Here is an 18,743-nt window from a genome sequence, read left to right on the forward strand (position 1 = left end):
GCCCTACCCAGGCACCCTGTTCTCAGGCACTTTCAAGGATGCTGGCATTCCCCATTGCTAAGTCTTTCTGGACTCCTGTGGTGTGTGTCAGCTTTCATCCACTGCCACCACCCCCACCTTATGTTACAGTTTTCTTCCTTCAGGTAGGCCAGTACCGCTTGGCCATTGTCTTTCCAGATCCCAAAGGGTGTCATTATTATTTTCTCCTTTTCTTTTATAAATATATAGGCTAAAAAAGAAAAATCTCATTGTGTCATTTCTTTGGTGTTTTAGGAGCAAAGATGCACAGATGCTTGCGATCTGCCATCTTAAATCTTAAATTCCTGGAAATAGTTTCAACTTTTGCATGTTTACTTCCATGTTTTAGTTTTTGGAATGTGTGTCACAAATATTTACGAAAATTCTAATGGTTTCTCTCTTGTGGTATATTTATTTTGGGAAATATTTTAGGTGCCTGGCTGAGAAAGCAGGAAATGTTGCCTTTTTGAAGGACTCCACTGTCTTGCAGAACACTGACGGTATGTGAAGACGTTTCACTTCCTTCTTCAAAGCAATCTTTAGCACCATAACACCCCCCCATCTCTGGTTTGTGTTTGAGAAGCTAGCATAACTATTTTCAGACTTTTGACTAGAAGAATTCCAAAATCTTTTCAGTTTATTTATTTGTTTGTTTGAGACAGGGTCTCATTTTGTAACTCAACCTAGAACTTACTATGTACCTCACATGGACCTTGAACTCATGGAAGTCTTTCTGTCTTGGCAAATTGAGTTCTGGGAATTATAGGCATTAACCACTCCAACTGGTGAATTCTAAAATCTCTGCTGTATTAGACAGCATGGGAACATCTGTAGTGTCACAGTGATTTTGAAGCAATTCACACACACACATACACACACATACACACATACAGATATATACACATTCACACATACATACACACACAGGCATACACACTCATATACATATACCTATACTACACACATTCACACATACATACACATATATACATACTTATACACATATGCATATACACATTCACACACATATACATTCACACAGACACACACATATACATACACACATATACACATATACATATATACATTCACACACATATGCAGTTACAGACATACACACACACATACACACAGACATAGGCACTCACACCACCAGCCATAGTTGGTAGCACCTGTGAAGAAACTCACTGTCTGTCTACCAGATAAAACAAGTACAGATAGTAATAATAACTGAATGTATGTAAATCAAATTTCCTTTTGAAATAAAGTTAATAGAGGCCTTTCTTCAGCTTGGTCTAAAAACTCCTTGAGAGTCAGTGAATGAAAATCCACAGGAACATGGAGGTTATGAAAGACAGCGTACCAGCCGTGGTTTGGACAAGAACCCCCTCTTCTGGTCTCCCGACTGGGAAAACAAAGCTAGGTTTTCAGCTCCTGCCAGCCATTTGCTGCTTTTCAAGTTGCACTTTGTTTCTTAGGGCCTCTCAGCCTCCCCCTCTGCCTCTGCAGGTGACTTGCTGTTTGGTTCAGTAAGCTGTTGATCCAGCCTCCTCTTCCTTTTCCTTCTCCCTGCCTGTTGTCTCTGGGTAGGCATGTGTGTGCTAGGAAACCTCTGAGTCTGAAATGATCAGTATTAAGAGAAAATCCCAGAGGACAATGAGGTGTTTCCCAAGGACGGGATCCAGGAGGATGGTGAGGTATTTCCCAAGGAAGGAGAGTCAAGCACAAGCTTGGATAGTGAGCCTGTGTGTGCACATTCAGGCGTGCTTACACTTACATCTGGAATTTATGGCAGCCTGTGTGATGTTCAGGGATCAGACTGATGTTAAATTTAATTTAAATTTAATTTGAAGGTTCTCAGGTACTTAATACCTATATTTATTGGAATTAACTAAACACATTTGATAGACTTATGAAGTTCCCAACATGTTTTCCATGTTGAACTGAAATGAGATGGAAAAGATTGTCTTTATTTGAAAGTCTGAGCTTGGAAATGCTTTAAAATTGGAAACTTTTTTCAACACTGACATGATAACTAACATGTGGGAAATCCTGCACTTGACATCATGTGATGAGTCATAGCCTGATTGTAATCACTCTGGAAACACTGTGCAATATCACCTTCAGGTGACATCTGCATTTTGCCTGTGAACCATAACGGAATATTTTGTTTATTTTTGCTCTGCCACCTCCACAGTATTTCATCATGCATATGCAAATGTTCTAAAATTTGAACAAATTCCAAAGCAAAAGTATTTCTAGTTCTAAACACTTGGAATAATGGATACTCAACCTGTTTTTTTTTTTGGATCCTTCTGGAAACTATATGGATAGATGGAGTTCTTTTGTAAAAGGATGGGGCTGGGAAGATACATCAGTGGGTAAAGTGTATGTCATGCAAACATTAAGACCTGAATGTAAGAAGGCAGACAAGGTGTCGTGTACCTGTAATCCCAGCTCTGGGGATGACGGAGGTGGAGATAAGTGGGTTCTGAGCCTCCTGGCCAGCCAACACAGGTGAATCAATGAGCTCTGAGTTCAGTGCAAGACTGTGTCTCAACAAATGAGTGAAGAAGTGATTGAGGGAGATATCCAAGTGTCAATCTCTGACCTCTACACAGGCAAACACATCTGTACATATATATGTGTACACACACACACACACACACACACACACACACACACCACACACACACAGACACAAATACTTAAAAGATCATTTAACAGTTTGACAGAAATACAACTTGAATATTACAGAACCCACCCATTGTCTGTGTACAATTTAGTTGGCTCTGGCACATTCAGAGTGATGCAACCACCAACACAATCCAACTCCACAATACTCATTTGAACAACATGAGGAACCCCTTGCACCTGTTGGCAGGCCTCCATCTTTGCTATTTCAATATCTACTTCCTGTCACCATGGCTTTGCCTGTACTCATAAATACAATCGTCATTTGTGACCTTTTGTAGCTGGTTTCTTTCAACATAGATTCATGATTTTGAGTGTCAGCCATGTTACCACACGTATGAGCTTCACTCCCTTTGTTATTGAACAAGGTCTCCTATATGGCTAAGCATTGATGCTTGGCATATTTGTAGCCTGGATAGCTTGAGTAGGAGAAAGCTTCATTTTGTCTCCTGCATATCATCACAGCCCACATATGCTTTTCAAAAGAGTCATACCAATGCAGAAAGACCAAGCGGGTTAGCTGTGGCTAGTGACACCTTTCTCTCTCCAGGAAAGAACACTGAAGAGTGGGCTAGGAACTTAAGGCTGGAGGACTTTGAGCTACTGTGCCTTGATGACACCCGGAAGCCGGTGACTGAGGCTAAGAACTGCCACCTCGCCATAGCCCCAAATCATGCTGTGGTATCTCGGACAGACAAGGTGGAAATCCTTCAGCAGGTGCTGTTTAAGGAACAGGTATGGACCACCAGGGCCTCCAGCAAGTTCTTTACTGTGTGGGCTCCTGTCAGGAGCTCTTCATCCATTCTGTCTAGCCCTTCTGCTTAGTTGATGGGGATAGCATTTGCTTCAGGCTCTGAGTCTTTCTAGGGGATCAACTAGACTCTTTGCTCCTGGACTCAAACTTGTGTCATGGCCCAGAGGCAGTTCTGACCATTCCTTCTTGCTTCTTCCTTTCATGACTCATACTAGAACGCAGGCCAAGCAGACGATGTTTATGACAAAATCCATAAAGCATCAATCCCAGAGTGCACTTCACGTATAGATGATATGAGACCCTTGGGCTCACAGAGAAGCCCCAGGGAAAGCAGGACTATTAAACACAGTATTGCCTCTTCAAAGAAGAGATATATAACCTGTTTTCTGCCAAGAAGGCTGGGAACTGATGTGGTTCATAGCCCGGTGACTTCTGTGCTATCTGCATGGCCAGGCCACACTGGTCCCAGACTCTCCAGTTTATCTCTGTCAATCTGTAGTGCCATGCTCCCTGACACTTAGCAGGAGCTTTGTTTGCCTTAGGCCTACGCCATCTGTTAATCTATAAACCTATCTTTATGGAAGGTGTTACTCGTACTTTACAAGAGTTTTGATGTGATCATGTCTTAGCCTTTGTTGTACACATGGGATTGAGTTAATTACCACCAGAAAACATTTTCCAAATTGTCCTGTGCTCAACTATGCCTGAAATAAACCACTGCATGTCAGATTTTTGAAGTTTGAGCCAACACTGGCTACTGAATTGTGTTGTGTTGAACTGGACTTCCTTCTTGCCTCACATGGATTGACACTTTGCTGGCCATGATGCTTGTAGGGACCCCCCATATCCATGGATTTGTGGCTGACCCTGTTTTTTGGGGTGCCCTGTTCTAGTCTCTATTTTCCTATTATGACATGCTGGCCCTGGGTATGCTTTTTTTTTTTTTTTTGCGACAGGGTTTCTCTGTGTAGTTTTGGTGCCTGCCCTGGATCTCACTCTGTAGACCAGGCTGACCTCAAACTCACAGAGATCCGCCTGGCTCTGCCTCCTGAGTGCTGGGATTAAAGGCATGAGCCACCACTGCCCTGCCCCTGGGTATGCTTTTGAGCTAGACAGTCCTGGGTTTGGAGAAGGGACTGTTGCTGAGAGAGGCTGACTGTCCTACAATGGCCCAGTTAAATTGCCCCTCTGGACAGCTGGAATACTACAATGTTCTAGTTGATCAGCTTTTAAGGGCTGATCTCCAGAAATCGTCATCTGACCTCTAATCACCAGCGAGACGTTCTCTAGGAAAAGATAATAGATTCAGTAGGAGGAAAGATGTGGGAGGCAAGTTCAGAAGTGGTATAAAGCCTGGGCCCTGGCTGGAGTGGGCATGCTACCAGGAACACGGGTAGGGAAGAGTCGCTACCAGGAGCATGGGTAGGGGAGAGTCACTACCAGGAGCATGGGTAGGGGAGAGTCACGCCCAGCAGGGAAAGGAACACTGCTGCTTTTTTGCTCTGCTGTTTACCCAGGATGGAAAGATCCTTGACTTTCCCATCCTCACACTCACCTCTTTTTTTACTCACAGACTGTTGGCTCTTTTGACACAGGATCTGTTTGGAAACGGTGGATCAAAGTGCCCAGGAGAGTTTTGCATGTTCCAGTCTGAGACCAAAAATCTTCTATTCAATGACAACACTGAGTGTCTGGCTAAGCTCCATGGCAAAACAACATATGTGAAGTATTTGGGAAAGGAGTATGTCACAGCCACCGCTAATCTGAAGCAGTGTTCAAGTTCCCGTGAGTGGGTTCTAGATACAATTACTGAGGAACCAACATGGGAGAATGTAGTAGGCTTTCTTTTGGGCCACCAACCAGCTCCCAAATCATGGCACAGAGACTTCTTATTAGTTATGAATGCTTGGCCTTATCTTATGCTTGTCCCACTAGCTCTTATAACTTATTTTAAACTGTTTCTCTTCATCTATGTTTTGCCTCAGGCCTTTTTACCTTTCTTTCATTCTGTATGTCCTACTTTTCCTGCTTCTTCTCTGTCTGTCTGTCTGTCTGGTAGCTGCATGGCTGGCTGGCCCCGGGCATCTCCCACTCTTTCTCTTTTTCTCCCCCCCCCCTCCTAGTTTCCTCCTCTCCCTCCTTATTCTCTCTGCCCATCAGCTCCACCTATCCCTCTTCTGCCTAGCTATTGGCCTTTCAGCTTTTTATTAGACCAATCAGGTGCCTTAGGCAGGCAAGGTAAAACAGCAACACATCTTTGCCTAGTTAAACAAATGTAGCATAAACAACTGTAACACACCTTTACATAGTTAAAGTAATAATCTGCAACATAAACAAATGTAACACATCTTTACATAGTTAAAGTAGTATTCCACAACAGGACAAGGTCAAGGTTCAGAGGACAAAATGCATGTAGAAATGCAAATTCCTTAAAAACTTAAAATGTAGAGCCAAAGAGATGGCTTAGGAGGTAAGAGCACTCATGGCTTTTCTAGATGACCTGGGTTCAGTTCTAAACACCTGCCCATGTGGCAGCTCACAATGTTTGTAATTCCAATTCCAAGGGATTTAACATCATCTTCTGGCCTTCGTGGGTACCAGGCATGCACTTGGTGCTCAGACATACATGATGCAGGCAAATCACCCATACACACATAACAAAATAAATTCAAACGTAGGAAAGTGTATAATTTAATCCTTGAAAACTATTTAGAACAGTGGCTGGAGATGTAGCTCAGTTAGTAGAGCATTTGCCTAGTATAGACAAAGCCCTGGGTTCAATCTCTAGCACAGTATGAAGTGAGTGAGTGTAGTGATCATATTGTAATCCCAGTACTTGAGAGGTAGAGGCAGGAGGATTAGATGTTCAAAGTCATCCTTGGCTACATATGGAGACTGAAACCAGCCTGAGGTACATGAAACCTATCTCAAAAAAAATTTCAAATACATATTATACATTTACACACACACACACACACACAAACACACACACACACACACACACAGAGTGCACAGTGGCCTCTTGAATCCCTACATCTGGTCCCCCACTCAGAGGCAGAAGCATGGCAGATGCTGTGGTCCAGGGATGGGAGCAGGCCCAGAATCTCTTTGTTATCTATTCTCAACTTGGGATGATTTTGTACCCAAAGGAGATATTTCCTAGAAACATTTTTGATGACCACAATTTAGTAGGAACTGCTGGTTACAGACAATAAAGCCTGGGTTGTTAGCAAGCAATGCACAGGAGACCCCATTCTACAAGAAAGGATTATCAGGTTCCCCACACTGATTGCACCGAGGTGAGGAGCCAGGTTCTGTGTCGGGCGGCTTCTCAGGTTGCTGTGTTTCAGCTGTGGTTCACACTTGACCTAGGGCTATTGGATGAACCATGTGAACAGATAGCACTGGTGTAGAGGCCATGTGCACAAGGACAGAGCTGTCTGCTCATGCTGTCCCCAGATCATGGCACAGTAACTCATACAAGGCAGATGCTTAGACAATGTTTGCAGATGAAGGATAAGCAAATAGATCAGCCTTTATCATGCACACTTTAGGAGTCAGAGGGCCACAAGTGTCTTGTGAACCTAAGAGGTGTGAACTGATTCATTTAGAGGTGGAGTCAAGTGCCCCTCGGGTCAGAACAGAGGGATATCCTAATGTTCCCAGGAGGCCACAGTTGCTAGAAAAGTCAGTAGAAAACACATGGATGGATGAGGCAAGCCCTGACTCACAGTGGTGGGGCAGGGGTTTGGATATTGTTTTCCTGACCTTTTTGATTTACAGATTAAAAAAGAATCTGTTCCTGAATGTCCTGCTTTCTGTGTCCCACAGCACTCCTGGAAGCCTGCGCTTTCCTTACCCAGTGAAAATACCGAGCAAATGGCCGAGCCTTCCCAGGGAGCCTCAGCCCAGATCCATGGCGTCTTGGCACCTTGCAGAAAGTGAGCTTTGCTGATCATCTGTTCTTATAACTCCCTGCTGTCACTTAAGGTAGAAATAAAGTGAGAAATAGTGTTGGTTTTCTTGTCATATGAAATGTCACTCATCATGTCTCAAATTTTACACTGAGATCATTTGTCTGACCAAACGCCTGCACACTTGGACTTTCCTTTGGAGTTTTCCAGGCCCAGCCCTCCCTTTGTCTTGAAGTTCTGGGCATGATGCCCATTGATCTGGAATCTGGGGACAAGCCAAATGACTATTTCCTTCCCAAGGGGATCTGGTTTATTCACATAAATATTGCCGAATATTGCAGAACACACACACACGCGCACACACACACACACACACACACACACACACATACACACACATATGTGTGTGTGTGTGTCCCAGATCATGTGTGCCTGTATATGTATACTTCATCATTTGATTGCATATAGGACTGTGTGTACTCCTATACTCCTGTGTACACTAAAGCTCATGCATGTGTGTGCACATGTATGTGAAGGCCAGAGGACAATCCCGAATGTCATTGCTCAGGCACTGTCTACCTTTTTCTTTTGAAAGAGACTGTCCTGCTTTTCTTTCTAGTGCTGTGGTAAACACCATGACCAAAAGCAACTTGAGGAGGAAAGTGTTGATTTCATCTTACAGCTTACAGTTCATTGGGAAAGGAAGCAAGGCCAGGGACCCAAGGCAGGAACCTGGAGGCAGGAACCTGGAGGCAGGAACCTGGAGGCAGGAACCTGGAGGCAGGAACCAAGGCAGAGACCATGGAGGAGTGCTGCTTACTAGCTTGTTCCCCATAGATTGCTCAGCTTTTTTTTTTCTTTTCTATTCTTTCCTTTTCTTTTTTTCTTTGGTTTTTCAAGACAGGGTTTTTCTATATAGCCCTGGAACTCTCTGTAGACCAGGCTGGCCTTGAACTCACAAAGATCCACCTGCCTCTCCAGTGCTGGTATTAAAGGCATGTACCACCATGGCCGGCTCAGCCTGCTTTCTTATAGCACCCAGGACTACCTACCCAGGAGAAGCACTGCCCCTAGTGGTCTGGGACCTCCCATATCAATCATTAATAAAGAAAATGCCCCCACAGACTGCTCTTCAAAGCACAGATGATCCTATAATTCTGCTCCATCATGCATTTGCCCAGTGCTCACCATTGCTAACAAAAATAGGCATCTCTGTTGCCACCTGCAGATCCTTCTGGAATTTTCAGAAAAGAGACCAAGATTTTTTTTTTCTTCATTTTCTACGTTGAATTAAGGCCAGACATGTTGTCCTTTACTAACTTGAGGTGTTCATTCTATGAGAAACATTTGATGGTAGAGTTTAATGCTTGCAAATGTAAAACATGACAATTTGTTGTAGGATATTTTGACCACACTCTGACACGTCTAAGACTGCCAATAAAGTTTACCTTGAATCAGAGGGTTGAGCTAGCTACTAGTTGACCAGAATCAGCCATAGAGGTTTTGAAGGACCCAGGACATATAGAGAGACACAGGAAGTACTAGGGAGGGGTTAGAAAGATTTTCAGGCAGTTTGGATCAAGGAAAGAGAGAAAGAGGAGGTCACTGGTCGATTCTCACTGCTTCTCTGATCAACCAGGTTTTAACCCCATATCTGACTCCCAAGTTTTTATTAATAATAGAATAATTTAGATAATCTCTATGACAACTAGACAATTTAAGTCCTTTTGAATCAATCAAATACTAAAGTGAAATTAAAGACTCATCAGTGAGCTGGATGTTGTGATGCATGCCTTTAACCCTAGCCCTGGGGAGGCAGAAGTAGTCAGATCTCTGTGAGGCCAGCCTGGTCTACATTATGAGTTCCAGGACAGCCAGGGATACATAGTGGGACCCTGTCTCAAAACAAATAAACAAACAACAACAAAAAAAACCCAAAACACACACACACACACACACACACACACACACACACACACACACACACACACACACCCAAAGACCCCTAAAGAACAACAACAAAAAACACCCACCAGTGAAGTCCCTTTCCCTGGCTGAAATGAAATCTAGTGTCATCTGTTGTGGGAAGCTACACAGCTGGAGCCAAGGACCCTGGATGAAAGCCCTGCTGGCTTCCCAACGAAGGATGCCTCCCTTTGCATGTGTGGCCACCACGGGTCAGCGGTGGCCCTGCCATTCATCCCGCTGGTCTGAACCCAGGATGGTGTAGAAATCTTCATTTGGGGCTTGTTAGACCTCAAACATGGGAAATGAAAGAGAAATGGAGGTGCCAGACAATAACTCTAAAAGTTTGTATCTGATCTCCATTATTTCAATGCAGAATAAAGTCACATGGCACATGTTAGTGAAATGGTCCAGCAGAACACCCACCCCCCTTCATTTCTGGATCAGAAGCAGAACCTTTAGTTATTCCAGTTTCAGGGCTCTTCTCTGTCCCTGTTGTGGTTTGAATATGTGATGGCCTCTATTGGCTCATGTATTTTTAATTAAACACATGGTACCCAGCCGCAACAGTCTTTTGGAAGGTTGTAGAACTTTTCGGAAGTGGAATCCTCCTGGAGGAAATGGGTCACTGGGGTCTTCTAGCCTGGTCCCACAATGCCGAGCCCCTTCCTGTCTGTTTTCTGCTTCCTGTTCTTCCAAGAGTTGAGGTGAACTCCCAGCTGCCCACTGCCACAACCACAGAGTAGCCTGCTCTGCTCCTGCTACTCCATGATGGACTCAAACTGTAAAGTGATTTTCTTTTCAAGGATTGGTCATAGCAACAGGAAAAGTAACTAAGGGGCTGGAGAGGTAGCTCAGCTGTGAAGAGTGTCTTCTGCTCCTCCAAAGGACCCAAGTTTGGCTCCCACAGCCTGTAACTTTAGTTCCAGGGGATCTGACACCTTCTGGCTTCCATGGGCACCCACACATATGTCTACCAAGACACACACACACACACACACACACACACACACACACACACACACACGTAAAGAAAAATAAAATAATTTTTTAAAATAATTTTTTAAATTTTATGTGTATGGGTGTTTTTCATGCATTTGTGTCTGTGTACCATATGTATGCCTGACATCCTCAGAGTATCATATACCCTGGAACTGGGATTACAGATGATCATGAACCATCATGTAGATTCTGAAAACTGAACCTGGGTTCTCTGTAAGAGTAGCAAGTAGCCGGGCGGTGGTGGCGCAGCCGGGCGGTGGTGGCGCACGCCTTTAATCCCAGCACTCGGGAGGCCAGCCTGGGCTACCAAGCAAGTTCCAGGAAAGGCGCAAAGCTGCACAGAGAAACCCTGTCTCGAAAAACCAAAAAAAAAAAAAAAAAAAAAAAAAAGAGTAGCAAGTGCTCTTAATCACTGAGCCATCTCTTCAATCCACATAAAAACAACATACATACATACATACATACATACACGTATGTATGGTAACTGATCTGGAGAGACGGCTCAGTACCTATTTGGACGATCCACAGCCACAGGTAATTTCAGCTCCAGGAGGATTCAATGTCTCTGACCTCAGCAGTCACCTACATGGGACTTAGAATGTAGAGGATATTAACAAGTCACCAGCCTCCGCAGCAGCGGTGGGCATGAGCACCACCCTGCTCCTTACATTGAAAGTGATAGTATATAGTACTGCTGGCTCCCAGTGCCATGCTCTGAAATAGATTCTCACAAGTATTTCAACAGAAGTGGGGGGAAAAAACACCAGAAGCAATGCTTGAATGGCAGGGTGGAGCCAGGAGTCAGTGTTAGACCCAGTGTCCATTAGGGAAGCATCTTGTGAGGCTGTGTTACTCGAGAAAAGTAAGGGTGAGACCTCTGAGCTGACCCTCTTGGAGTGTTAACAGTGATACCCAGGATGTAGGGATGGCCACCCTTTATTGACTCTTCCGTCCTTTCCTTTGGTAACAAAGATCCTGGAAGGTTGTTTGCCTAAGGGAAAAGCACATGGAGAGAGGACAGGGACTCCGAGATGAGAGGTAACCCAGGGGAAGGCTGGGAGGTGGTGGAGGCAGTAGTCAGGGGACATCAAGGCTCTCAGGGTCTGGGGTTCTCCTAAGAGAGATCCTGAGCATTCTGAAGATATATTGCTGACTTTTAAGAACGAATGATACCCTGAATATTAGAGGTGGTAGGGACTCTTGGCGAAGGCAGAGATAGATGGGGGAAAATAAAGAAGAGGAAACTCATCCCCTTGGCTTCTGCTTTGCTAGGGCTATAGTCAAAACTTTCTGGTCATCAGAATTATGAAGTCCGACGTGGATGAAATATTCATCTGTGAAGGCTGCTGGGGTTCTGTGCTTCTCATGGCCTTATGGAAGAAAACTCCTAAGTAATAAATAATACCTCTAGTGAACGACTTTAGACAGACACATATATGTAAAATCTAGATGTGTGATGTGGACTCCAAGACCTATCCTGACATTTCTGTGCAATGCTGGTCCCACAGACTCATGCCTCCTGCATCCTCCATCCTCACACTCAGCTGAGTGTGTACTCATGTTACTTTTCTAGTTACTGTGACAAAAAATCAGTTTAAGGAAGTTCCTTTTCACTCAGTTTGAGGGTATATATAATTTACCATAGTGAGGAAGGCACAGAGGCAGGAGTGTGAGGCAGCTGGTCACGTCATGTCCACAGTCAGGAAGCAGAGAACGATGAATACTGGTGCTCAGCTCACTTTCTCCTTTTTAATTCAGACAGGCAACCCAGCCTCGGGGATGGTGCTGCCCACATTCAGGGTGGATCCTCCCCCTTCAGTGAAACCTTTCTGGAAATTTCCTCACAGACAGGCCCAGGGGTGTGTCTACATGGTGTTTCTAAGTCCAGTCATCCTGACAATGAAAATTAATCTTCACAGAATGGGTTCTGCTCAGTATCATGTTGTAATTTCCTCACACCCACGTTCTCAGGAAAACCTCTGGACTTTGGATTCAACACAGCCTATCTGTAGTATCATTTTCTGTTTCTAACTGTGACAGGTTCTCAAGGCTTTCCCAGGATGATGACATGGTACAGTGAACCCAAGTCCTAGTGAATTTCCCCAAGGTCCTTGCAGTCCCGAGAAGGTCCCTTGTCCTCTGTCTCCTTGGTGGAAGAATGTCAGAAATGTAACTTGACATTATGTCAGATCTTTGCCCTCAGAAACCCAAAACAAAGCAATATTTTCTTGGTCTACGATTCTTCCTCAGGCCTCTTGTCTTAAATGTTGAATTTTTAAGAGCTTAATTAGGTTAGCTGCACAGCAGAAAAACAAGCAAACAAGCAAAGAACTAAAAAAAGTCCCTTAGCTTCTGTTTCCTCCTTGTGGAGCCGAGGGCGTTGTTTCCTGGTGGCACACTCACTGGAAAAGATTCAACCGTCCAGATACAATGCCCTCCACTCTCTCTGGACCAGGGAACAGGGAAGAAGGAAGAGAAGGCAGAGTTTGACCCAGAGCCACAGTGTGAGAACATGTTCACTGTCTCCACAGACTGAGCCAGAAGAACCCAGGACAGGTCCAGCCTTTCCCAGCCCACCCTTCCTCACCCATCATCTGCTTCCAGTTCATAGAACTGTCTGAGGAAAGCCAAAAATGGCCCATCAGGCATCTCTTCTGCTATGAAGCAGACCTTGTGAGGGGAAGTCATGCCTTCCACACCTTCCTAAGATGGAAAGAACCTACTAACATTGACTGAACCGCTGCTGGCAGGGCTCATGCCTATGAATGCCCTCTCACCCATGGTAGGGGTGAGGGTCAAATGTTTCCAGGTTCTTGGCCTCTTATCCAAAGAACTGAAATGAAAGTTTATACAAATTTGCAAAAATCACAAGGAAACTTCGTTTAAAGCAAAGCAATAGAAAAGACCAGAATGCACTGCTAGGAGCAGTGGTCTCATGAGTGAAGATGCTCCAGGGCCCCAATTGTTGTTGGGACTTCGCTTGACTGGATTCAAGAGAAGGAGGGATTTGGTGACTAGGGGAATACTGAGGGTGGTTCTCTGTTTTGACCGATAGATTAAGTCATATAGTCCCTTTTTCTACTGTGCATGTCTCTTCCCAAGACGCAGCTGATTTTCATCATATGCAAGCCTAATTACACCCAGGCATAAGATGATAAATAGGGTGTGTTGGTTAGTTTTTGTCAACTTGACACAAACCTAGACATATTTAGGAAGAGGCAATCTCAACTGAGGAATTGTCTCCATCAGACTGGCCGGTGGGCGTGTCTAGGTGGCATGTTCTTGATCGCTAATTGATGTAGGGGATCCAGCCCCCTGTGGACCACACCATGCCTGGACAGGTGGTCCTAGGTTGTACAAGCAAGGTATCAGAGCAAGCAAGGAACAGCAAGCCGCTACGCTCCTCCGTTGTCTCTGCTCCATTCCAGATTCCTGCCCTGGCTTCCCTCACTGACAGCCTGTATCCTGTAAGCCAAATCAAGCCTTTCCTCCCCAACTTGATTTAGGTCAGGATGTTTAGTCACAGCAACAGAAAAGCCACTAGAACACGGGGGACTCTCCCTAAAAGTTCACTTGGGGACACAGTTTTGCCTTAACGCACATGCACTCAAATCCAGTTCAGGCTTGATGAGCTTACCCTCAGCTAGGATGTACTAGGAATACTTCTGAACAGAAACTGTCAGAATTTGATAGAGAAGAGAAACATACCCCATTGTTCAGAGAGGGGTGTAGGTATAGCCTGACAAATGTGGGGTCTGAGGTTGTTAGTTACATTGTTCAGAGAGAGGCATGTGTATATAGCATGTGTAGGTAAAGGAGCTAGGCTGCCAAGAGTGTTAGTAGAAGGTAGGCATGCACAACCCAAATCAGGTAGAGTCCTGGGGTACTACACTATTCCCTATGCTTCTCTACCTCACCCTGCACAAGGCAGGAACAGTGCCACCGTGCTGGGAAAACTCACAGGATGTCTCACAGTGCCATTTCAGAGAGGTGAGAGGGCTCTGGGGCCCTCTGTACAAAGTCGTCAGAGATGTCCTTGTTACCTGGAGCTGTTGGTTTCAGAATGTGGGTCCCGACAACCCCCGGGCAAGCCACATTAGGCTTGCAGTAGAGGTGAGCTGGGACAGTGGTGATGGGCAGAACTGCACCCTAACCCAAACTGTCCTGCCACGTGCCTCTTGCCTTCTACTCAAACCAAAACCTCAATTAGGACCCAGAGGGACACAGGAGGACACAGGACCTCTTTGTTCTTCCCAATATGGCCTATCAATCAAATCTCTCTCTCTCTCTCTCTCTCTCTCTCTCTCTCTCTCTCTCTCTCTCTCTCTCTCTCTCTCTTCATAGCATTGCTTCTTTGTTTAATTGACTTGAGGACAATTCAAGACAAACCAAGCCTGGTTTGTTTGGAGTCTGTCAGGGCTCAGACTCTGATCCTAATAAATATGGTAACACATGACACACCCACCCGTCTATACTTGGGGTCCTGACATGAGGCTCAGGTTTAAATAGGGAGCAAGAGCTCTGTATAACCACGCCTGGTCAAGGTGTGGTGGCAAATATCATCGTCTCTGGTCCAGTCTCTCCTACAAGGTGGTCTAACCAGTGTTCAGAACTGTGTGAAATCTCTTCCCAGAGGACAAGTTCCCCATCTAGCTGATAGCAGCTCCTCCTTCTCTATCATGAGACTCCCGGGAAATTCCAGTTCCCTCCATTGTTTCAGTAGTCTGAGCTCCAAAAGGAGAGAGGCATACAAGTCTTCATTCCTGCCAGGTTGGCTACACCCTTTCCTGGGAATGTGTAGTCCTTTTCCTAGGCAGTGTGGTCTGGAGAGCCGGAAGGTTGGATCTCAGTGCCCAAACACAGGAAGGTCCGTCTTTGCATGGCTGCCGTGGGAAGACTGAAGGCTGGTGACTGGTAATGCCCTCGCCCAGCCTACAGCAATATTCCACAGTTGGTCCCAGAGTGATGAGCCTTCCTCATAGACAGAGCCAACCAGCAGTTGCTTCCACTGGCAAGTAACTGGCAAGCAAAACAGATGAACTATTAATTTTTTAAAATCTATTCTAGCCATTTTCTGTTTGCTTTCTACTGTTTGTTAGTTTTTATTACAGTATTTGTGGAAAAATAGAAAAGCTAGTGTTATTTTTAACTTTTATTGCATTTTTACTTGTGTGCATGTGTGAGTGTGTGTGTGTGTGTGTGTGTGTGTGTGTGTGCACAAACAGGGGTCAGAGGACAGCTTGTGGGAGTTGGCTCTCTCCATCCACCCAGTGGATCCCAGGGACTCAACTCAGGTCATCAGGCTTGATACCTTTACCCTTGGAGCCGTCTCACTGGTCCTCAAGTATTGTTTTTATTTTTAGGGGACAGTCTACTTGGTCTGACCCAGAAGGAAGGCCTTGCTACACTCAGGTTTTGAGGATGCTGCACTCTTGAGTCTCAGCACCTGTCTTACTTACAGCTCCCATTAATGTTTCCAGATCTTTCCACTCTCTGAATTTCATTCTGGAAATTTTGACAAGGCTGTTCTTTGAGTTCATCCCTGTCAGTAAGTGTCGAGAATGATGTTATTTTCCTCTGAGACTTCTGTTTGACATAGAATAGAAGTGGGTGGAGAGCCCAAACCTACTTCCTTAAATCTGTGAAGAGATTATATTCTCAGCCAATCTTTCTTGAACTTCCCAAACCCCTTTGCACATCTCCTGGGATACTTTCTCTCTAAGTCTCTCTCTTGCATCTGTGCTCCCTGTCAAGGGTAGGGATGGGATGGTGTGGTCCATGGGCAGGCGTCCCTTATGCTGCTTGGAAATTATTTGAGCGTGTGATGGAAGCCTGAGCAGCAGAGGACCCTGGCCTGTGCTCTGAGACAACTCACACTAACACACTGCTGTGCTTCAGAGGCTTTTAAAATCAACCATATTGGTGCACAATAGATCACATATTTAAAATCCACAATTTGATAAGGTTTTGGCACATTTAACTGTTAATGAAAACACCGCTGTCCAGATAACAAACGTACCCACCAGGCCCCTCAATGTCCTTGTTCTCTTTGTAATGTATCCCAGACCCCTCCTATCTAAGCATCCCTTACAGCCACTGACTTCAGCCACCAAGGATTAGTTTGTGTTTTCTAAAATTTCAAAATAAAAATAAAAATGAACATATCAGAAATTAAAAAGTCTAACTGAGCAGAAGTTATCTGTTGCTCGGCCTCTTAAGACTTCATACGTGAAGCTGTGTGGTCCTGTAGTCTGCTACTGTTTCTCCATCCATCTGTTGAGGGACAGGTGGATTGGTGGCAGTTGACGGCTCTATGAATGCAGCTTTCATGAAGGTCCATGTACAGGTGTGTGTACAGGCATGTTTTCATCTTCATTTCCTTGGGTAAGCATTTAGAAGTGGGATGACAGGTAACTATACGCTTAGCTTTTTAAGAAACTTCCATCTTTCTCAAACTGGTTGTGCCATTGTGTATTCCCACCAGCAGTGTACCAGAATTCCAGTTTCAGTTAACGTGGAGATGCCACCATCAGCTTCTTCCTTTTCCAAACATCTTTCTGTTGGGTGTGGTGGGGGTGTGGTGGGGGGTGATATGTGTGCGCATGCCTGTGTGTGTACATAGCAAGCACATGTGTGGAAGTCAGAGGGCAGCTCTTCGGTTAGATCTCTTCTCCCCGCTGTGTGTGGCTTCCAGGGTTGAACTCAGGCCACCAGGCTTACACAGCAAGCGTCTTCACTGAGCCCCCTTGAAGGCCTTTTCTTTTTCCTCCCTTCTGTTATGATGATGACTGTCGTTGACCTGTGACATGGGCGAATCCTTTGTCCTGGGGAGGACTCCTGGGTGAATGCTCTCCTCATTCTCTGAACCCGCCTGCACTTGCCCCCACTTGGAGGCCTGTAGCCCCATCGTAGCCCTAAAAGAAGAGCTGTGGCCACAAGGCCTCAGCCTAGATGGAATGTGGAGTGCAGCTCTGAACTGAGAGAGGGGTCACGCGGAGATCTCGGGTGCTCAGAGACACGTCACCCTGGGCAAAGAGCTGGCCTTTTGCTGACTGGCAGGTGTAACTCAGCTACGAAAGGAAGTGGGAAATTATCTGTAGTCACAGGCTAATGGGGCCTGAGGTATGTGTTATATTTCAAAGGTCACAGTGCTCATTAAATCCAACGTTTCTAATGTACATCTAATGTACACCACAGTGCTCATTAAATCCAACTCTTACATCTACTCTTGTTAAATTTCCTAAGACACCACAGCCTTCGTGGTATAGTCAGAGGCAGATAACTCTAAAACCTTGGAAGACTCCCAGGCTGGAAGAACCAGGGAAGCTTGGGTACTAGTCAAGGAAGCCTAGCATGTTCCCACAGGACCAATTGCCTTACCTTTGGTTTCCACAACCTCCATGCAGTCAGTTCCCTCAGGACCTGAGGGAGCATGTACCTGTTTCCACGCTAGTGTTTGCTTCTAATTTAGACTGCAGTCAAACTGGGTTTGAGGACTTTTCTTTTTGAGATAGGGTCTAATGGACCCAGGCTGGCCTTGAACTCACTATAGCCAAGGATGACCTTGAACTTCTGATCTTCCTGCCTCTACTTCTTGAGTTGAACTAAAATTAAGATGTACACCACAGAGCTGGACATGATGGCACACACCTTTAACCCAAGTACTTAAGAGGCAGAGACAGGGGAATCTCTGAGTTCAAGGCCAGCCTGGTCTATAAAGAAAGTTCTAGGACAGCCAGGGCTACATAGAGAAACCCTGTCTCAAAAAAAAAAAAAAAAAAAAAAAAAAAGCACACAACCATACTAAGTCCACGCTGTGGTGGGCATCAAAGCCAGGGGTGCAAGGCTAACATCCTACCAACTGAACTACACCCCAACCTTCAAACTGGGCTTTAAAAGTACATATTCATTTGTTGAACAGAAAAACTGGCGTTGGGGAGGTCTTGCTATGTCGCCCAGGTTACCTTTGCATTTGTGGGAATCCTCCTACCTCAGCCTCCTAGAGTGCTGGGATTACAGACATACGCCATTCCCTCCTCCCTGCCCCCTGACAATTATTGAAAGGTTGGCACACTTGGATGACTCACAGGCTCTGGGCCAATGATGTCTGGGTTTGCACTTCAGCTCTGCCACCTTGTAGTTAAGTGACAATGGACAAATTACTGAGCCTCAGTTTCTTTCTTAGAGATATGGTACTAACACCACCCACACTGTAGACAACTAGCAAGGGGGAGGGGTGGAGTTCACCCTTATAAATAGCTTAGCCCTGTGCCCGAGACAAATTCAATGCTTCCGAGTAAATATTCACTAGCCAGCCCTCTTTCTTCTTATATTCTATTTTTATACAAACATGTAAAAAATTACATAAAATAATACAAAGAGACAAGGGTCCATGT

The 18,743-nt window shown here is 45.0% G+C and overlaps 1 protein-coding gene across 1 annotated transcript in view; it reads left to right on the forward strand.

Annotated features, from left to right (window-relative positions):
• Ltf (lactotransferrin) overlaps positions 1 to 7,438 on the forward strand; it is a 28,876-nt gene extending 21,438 nt beyond the window's left edge. Inside the window, exons 14-17 of the mRNA XM_059267140.1 lie at positions 451 to 518; positions 3,263 to 3,447; positions 5,062 to 5,251; positions 7,298 to 7,438. Of these exons, the coding sequence (XP_059123123.1) occupies positions 451 to 518; positions 3,263 to 3,447; positions 5,062 to 5,251; positions 7,298 to 7,332 (478 nt within the window). The 3' untranslated portion in view covers positions 7,333 to 7,438. The remainder of the gene's footprint in view (positions 1 to 450; positions 519 to 3,262; positions 3,448 to 5,061; positions 5,252 to 7,297) is intronic.
• Positions 7,439 to 18,743: the final 11,305 nt, after the last annotated feature.

Source organism: Peromyscus eremicus, chromosome 7 (genome assembly GCF_949786415.1).
Source record: "Peromyscus eremicus chromosome 7, PerEre_H2_v1, whole genome shotgun sequence".
NCBI classification, from domain to species: Eukaryota; Metazoa; Chordata; class Mammalia; order Rodentia; family Cricetidae; genus Peromyscus; species Peromyscus eremicus.